Here is a 6,625-nt window from a genome sequence, read left to right on the forward strand (position 1 = left end):
TGCGAGCCGGCCACTATGCCCTCTACCCAGGCCCTGCACCCACCATGGGTATCACCGCTACCCTTTCCTGAAATCTGCTGGGGCTCCCTCACCCTGGCAATGGGTGTGGTGGCTGTTGCACCTGCCTGTGACACAGCGGCCACACGGGCACCAGGGAGGGGGCAGCTAGATCCAACCATGACACTCGTCCTAGGAAAAGACAGTCAAGAAAAACACCCACTTCCTCTCCTATGCCAAACACCCATTTATTTCTGTTTAATCCGCATCCGCTCCTCCATGCAGGGCAGCCGTGTCCACTCCGGCCGGCCTGCAAACATCGTACAGACCCGCCTTGGGGTCCTGGGCCTGGCTTCCCTACCGTCCACTCCTTCCCACCACCTAACTGCGCCCGGGTCCTGGGTTGGGCGGAAAGGCACCCATGGATCTAGAGCCCCTCGAATTTCGCTGCCCATGAGAACTGCATGGAGGTTCGTGTGAGGTACGGGGATGAGACCCAGGGCCGTGTGCATGAGGAGCGACGTGCCAGCCCGCCTTCAGAGGTCTGAGGGCCCCTGGTGCCCAAGCTACATTCCAGCCCCGTTAAACTGCAATCCCAGGGTCCCGGGGACAGGCACGGCACTGAGCCCCAGCCTGCGTGGAGAGCTTGGTGCGTGGTTGTCCCCAGGGGGCGGTAGATGGTCCCCCAGCTCCGTCACACGTCCCGAGCATCAGCTGCTGCCCGTGCTTCTGATGGTGGCGGGGGACTCGAGTGTCCCTGATCAACACCTAGAACAGAGGGCGGGTGGTCATCCCCAGGCCAAGCTCCACAAGAGCGGCAGACATGTTATCAGACCAGAAGGGTCATCTGTCCGCTGCCGAGCTCCAGGGCACACCACAGCCGCTTCGGAGCAGCGGGCCGCGGAGAACAGAACAACGGCGATCTAGCAGGCTCCGCATGGTAAAGACGGACCAGCGGCTCAGGCCAGCTCTGGCGAAAACTCCCTGTTGCTGACATCACATGAAACCGGAATTGGCCTCTTCTGTGGAGTGGGGCCTGTTCCTGGCTGTCCCCCAGCAGCCAGGCTGCAGTGGCTTGGACACTGGAAGTGACAGCTGGCAGCTGTGTGCTCACTCACTGTCATGACTGGCTCTGGGGTCACAATGACGGTGCAGGCATTGCCATCAAGGGTCCCGGTGCCTCCGGGCTGGGCCACCCCTGGGAACAGCGAGGCTCTGCCCAGCACCTGCTGCGTGTCTGTGTCCGGCCAGCTGGCATCCAGCCGGGGCGGGAGGGAGAGGCCTGCAAGCAGGTGGGGGCGGCGGGTGCAGGTGCTGGTGTCCGGATCAGAGGGACGTCTTCTGGCCCCAGGTGCGGTGCCACGTCTTGGACCCTGAATGCGATCTGAGCTGCTTCTGGTGGCCGGGAGGCGGGGAGACGGATGGCCACCCCCCGAGGCTCTTCATAGGTCACAGTGGCAAACACACTGCGCCTGTGCGCTCCTCAGGTTGTGTCAGCTCTGGGCACATGGCAAGGGGGCGGCAGCGCTGGACCCGGAGCTCCAGGGGCGCTGTCCCTGTCCCGTGCTTCCCCATCTTGTGCCCTCCTTCGGCTACACCTGGGGCCAGGCAGCTGTGCCACCCTGGCACGGGCTCAGGGGCACCGCAGGGTCCTGTCACCGTCTCCCTTGCACCAGGTGACACCGAGCAGCCTTGTGACTCCGGCCTGTCCCAGCATGAAGGTGAGGCCCCGACCCAAGGTCTGCCGTGTCATTCCTGGACCAGGAAGTTGATGAGGGCGGTCCTGGGGGACAGGAAGGCCTTCTGGATGCTCCGGCCCTGCAGCAGCCGGGCGCCCAGCTCACTCTGCAGAACCAGCTCTTGGACCCGGCCCTGGTCTCGGGCCACCTGCTGGGGCACGGGGACCTTGCCACAGGCTTTGTTGTTGATCTGCGGAGGGGAAGAGAGTCTTAAGGTAAGGACGGTGCGGCGGGGGTGGGGTGGGGTGTGTGTGTGTGTGTGTGTGTGTGTGTTGGGATGGAGCTGCAGGGAGGGGCGCTGTGCTCGGGGAGACACGGATGGATGGATGGATGGATGGACAGACGGGCGGACAGATACAGCTGTAGTGGGGGCAAAGCCTCAAACCCTCAGCCTGGGGCACCCGGCTGTGCCCGGGTAAGGTGGAGGGCTGAGCCACTGGGGACCAAGGCTTTGTCCACAGCAGGCTGTGCCCTTAGGTTTTACAGAGGTTGAAGGCAGCCAATTCCCGGTGGATGAAGTTGGCCGCTCTTTCTGATGCTGGCTGAATGGGGGGCCCTGTGCGTGCCCACTCAGCAACCAGGCCCACATGGCATCTCCTCAACACTATCTGGCTGAAAACGAGCCCGTCAGTACAAAGAAATTTAAAAACCCAAACCAGGTGTTCAGGGCCCATGCCTGTAATTCCAGCACTGACCAGGCTGAGGCAGGAGGGCTGCTACAAGTTTGAAGCCAATCTGGGCTCCGTAGTGAGTTCAAGGCCAGCCAGAACTACTTAGTGAGACTGTCACAAAAGAGCAATTAATAAAACAAAAAAACAAAAAAATACAGAGAATAAACCATGAGAGTTATTTCCTGTATAAAAGGTTTAAACAGTAAACCACACTTGTCATTTCAATCCTAATTTACCACAAGGAAAGAAAAAAAAGGTAGTATAGGATCATACCCCAGGGGTGCTCTGCCACTGAGGTACAATCATGGTCCTTTTATTTATTTAACATAACTCAATTTATTTTGTTTTTATTGAGACAGGGTCTCACTATGTAGTTCAAGGCGATCCTCCTGCCTCAGCCTTCTAAGTGCTGGAATTACAGGTATGGGCCACCACATCTGACTATGCTTGGCCCTCAAAAAAATTTTTTTGAGACTACATCTTGCTAATTTGCTTTAAATGGATTTTTTTTTTGGAAGATGGGGTCTTGCTATGTAGTCCAGGCTGGTCTTGAACTCGCAGGGATCCTCCTGCTTCAGCCTCCCAAGTGTTGAGATCACAGGCACATGCTATTGTGCATAGTCAAAAAAATTCACACAGCTTTTCTGAGCTGTGTTTTCCAGCACTGGATGACTGTGCACTGCTCACCTCTCACGGACACCCTCTCTGCACACATCACCCGACACACCCCGCCCAGGCACGGCGGAGGGAGGCGCCGTCTGCGGTGGCGGGAGGGAGGCCCTGTGTGGCCCAGGCTGCTGCCCTGCCTGTTCCGGGGCGTGAGCTCCCCGGCTGGCTCTCGAGCGCCGGGGATGCTGAGGTCACACTCACCAGGACGACCATCTGCACCTCGTCCGGCTGCTGTAGGAACTGCGGGTCCACGGTGGGCCAGGCCTGCAGCAGCACGTCGTCGTCCCAGGCGTAGCGGGCACAGTGTTTGCGGGGCACCAGCGCCAGGCCTGCAATGCCAAGGATGGGGTCACCGAGCAGGCTCCGAGGGCCCCTGGCCCCGTGCAGCCCCTGAAGTCCCCCGAGCCCCATGGGTTCAGCGCACACGGTGCCAGGCACGGAGCCCGACGGTGCCAGAGGCTGCACCGGTGCTGGTGCTCTCTGCACGCCCCTGACAATGCTGTGAGCGCTCAGGCCCTCCAGCCCCTCGCCGCCCCATCCGCTGCAGCCCCGGGAGCGGGGTCTCCATGGGGCAGGACGCAGCGGGAAGTCACCAAGGCCCCGCGCTCACTCGCTCTCACTGCGGGGCCGGGGTCAGACCTAGAGCCGAAGTGCACCTCAGCCCTGATTCCTTTGAAAACCCCCGTGCCGCAGGTTTCCCTATGGGACACAGGCTGCTTCTTAACTCTCTCCAGGGCCTCACACGTGCAGGCCACAGCAATAAACTACATCAGAGTTTTCTACGCAAACAGACGGCCAAGTCAATCAGAGGTCACGCGAGCCATTTCTACAGGTATCTCGCAACTCTCACGCATGACCTTTCGCAGCTCAGAGACACGTCGTCCCTCCCTGTCCCTGTCCCTGTCCGCTTGGCCCAATCCCGCCTGAAGATTTATGGGAAGCCCTGGTTCTCGCTGGGCTGACGGTTCTCCGGGGGGCAGAGCCCGAGGGGCTGCCGCAACATCGCTTGGGCACCTGGCTCAGGACCGCCGCGCTGCTGAGTCGGTTAAGGAACAACCGCGAGCGGAGAGCGCGGGCGGTGCAGAAGGGCAAAGACGCGCTTTCTCGGCTGGCGCGCTCCCTTCTCGTAAGCTGTGAGCCCGGAAACCGAGACACAAAGGGATGCTTTGCGGCGGCATCGACGGGGCCTCGTGCCCGCCACGGTCCTGCTCAGCGGGCAAGGCCCTTCCCGGGGGCAGGGTGACTGTGGACGGACCCCGTGATTCGGAGGGAGAACCCCGAGCTGAGGACAGCTGAGCCGGAATCGTGTTTGGGAAGACGCCCGCGCCCGCCTACCTGCCCAGAGCTCCGAGGCCAGGTGTGGGGCCAGCGGGGCGGTCATCACGAGCAGGGCGCTCAGCGCGTCCTCGAACTCAGTGCTGTGGCGGACGACTTGCGCAGAAGCTTGCTGGGGACGCAGAAGACAGGTGAGAGGACAGGCGTGCAGAGCATGCACAGGAGCGCGGCCACGCCCAGGCAGAAGTCCTCGACACCACCAGCCCCGGCCGCTCAGGACCGAGGCCCTTGAGGAATCAGCACTGCAGACGGCGGGCAGCGGCACGCACACCGCTGACCCGAGGGAGCGCCTGTCACCCCCACGAGTCCCCAAGGCCGGGGGGCGCCCCGCTGGGCAGGAAGAGCTGCGGTTAGCGAGGGGCAGCGCCCTGCGCAGAAAGAGGCTGCTCTCAGGCTCTTGGCCTCGCTTCCTGGGGCCAAGGGCCTGGTGCCAAGCACAAGGACCTGCTCAAAGGCTCCTACGACCCCAGGGCCCCACACCCCCTGCTGCGACAAGCGCAGCCACGGTCCGGGTGCTGGGCACACTGGCAAGCGCCCGACGCCCCGCTCCGCCTCACTGTGCCTATGATGCAGGTCGCTTCACTGCTGCAGGTGGGGTATATTTGGGGTCCAGGCCTCTGCGACTGTACACCTCCTACAGCGGCCACCCCAGGTCATAAGCGGCCACAGGCTGTGAATTTTCCACTCCACTGGCCACATCTGGGTTAGGAGTTTTCATATTAATAAGGGCTGTTGTATACCACGGATATTAATCTCTGTCTACATATATCTTACAAATGTTCTCTACAGCTTTCACCTGTCTATTACTATGGGCTACTTTTTTTTTCTTTTTGAGACAGGGTCTTGCTATGCAGTTCAGGCTGGCCTTGAGCTCCCTTTGTAGCCTAGGCTAGTCTGGAGCTTGCAGTGATCCTCCTGCCTTATCCTCCCAAGTGCTTCGATTACAGGCGTGCGTCACCACGTGAGCTGGTATTTTCATATTCTAGAAACATCTACTTTTTGGAGTCAATCTGTGGATTGTTTCTTCTTTACCTATCAGTGCTGGGGACTGGACTGTACCCTTGAGCTGGGCAGCCAGGCCCCCTTTCCTGAGGCCTGGAGAGGCCATATGCTAGAATGCCCTTGTTAATAGCGCTGGTGTGTGTTCCCCGCAGCTACTCCTGCTTGCTGGCAAACTCTCCCCTTGGCAGGCAGAACAGGAGTCACATGCCACAGGGAAAGGAGCCCTGTAAGGGCTGGTTTCCATTTTTAGAGAATAATTCAGTTCCCTGTGGGTTCAATAAACATTCAATAAACATAAAATACTAGGCATGCACCGGGAGGCCAGCGCCTGGCCCTGGGCTGGCCCCGATCAGGCTGGGCGCACTGTGTTTTGGGGCCTGCAGGTCACAGCCCTTGGCTCCAGCCGTCTGGAAAGGCTTCTGGCCACAGACAGGCTGCGGCCGCGGTGAAACTGCTTTTTGAAGATGACAGAGATGTGCTGAGGAGGTGCAACCACGGGACCCCGTGGGCCACTTTGTCACACCTCAACCTCCGCCACCCCCCCACCACCACCGCAGCAAATGCAGACGCTGGGCCACTCACCCAGAGGGCATTGCTGAGTCCTATGAGCTGTGAGATCACGGAGTTCAGGGCGAAGTCCTCCGTGAAGTGGGCAGTCACCTGTCGATAGAGCGGAATTACTCACTTTCCTCAAGATTCCTATATGCTCTCCAGAAGAAGAATTCTCAAAAAAGTGGAAATTAGCCACGTGTGGTGGCACATGCCTGCAATCCCAGCACTCAGGAGGCTGAGGCAGGAGGATCACTGCATGTTTGAGGCCAGCCTGGGCCACTTAGCAAGTTCGAGACCAGCCTGAATTACAGAGCTAGACCCTGTCTCAAAGAACCAAAAGAAAAAAAAAAAGCTGAAATTAAATGAGTCCAGTCAAAACTGTCTATAAAATAATGTTTACTGTCTCAAATGACCCTATGTCATCAGCAGACTTTGAGATTCCAAGTCAATGCTGTCCGCACTACTCCGGGCCGTCCCTCCTCCACCACACCTGAGCTACATCCCCAGACCTTTTGTATTTTTGAATTTTGAGTTGGGGTCACGATATGTCACCAGGTGGCCCAGGCCGGGCTCGACCTTGTCCTCCTCCTGCCTCAGCCTCCCGAGTGCGAGGACTGCAGCGCGCGCCCCACACCGGCTATCTCCTCTTGCGCGTGCGGC

General features: G+C 59.5%; 1 protein-coding gene across 1 annotated transcript in view; it reads right to left on the minus strand.

The window, feature by feature from the left end:
* Nucleotides 1-226: 226 nt before the first annotated feature.
* The window catches only part of Lars2 (leucyl-tRNA synthetase 2, mitochondrial), a gene marked incomplete in the record, with an annotated part of 104,831 nt that continues 98,432 nt past the window's right edge, over nucleotides 227-6,625 (minus strand). The window contains 4 exon segments of the mRNA XM_013513567.1: nucleotides 227-1,926; nucleotides 3,278-3,405; nucleotides 4,412-4,523; nucleotides 5,996-6,073. Of these exon segments, the coding sequence (XP_013369021.1) occupies nucleotides 1,747-1,926; nucleotides 3,278-3,405; nucleotides 4,412-4,523; nucleotides 5,996-6,073 (498 nt within the window).

The sequence above is a fragment of the Chinchilla lanigera genome, unplaced genomic scaffold, assembly GCF_000276665.1.
Source record: "Chinchilla lanigera isolate Chin_1 unplaced genomic scaffold, ChiLan1.0 scaffold00019, whole genome shotgun sequence".
Classification (NCBI taxonomy): domain Eukaryota; kingdom Metazoa; phylum Chordata; class Mammalia; order Rodentia; family Chinchillidae; genus Chinchilla; species Chinchilla lanigera.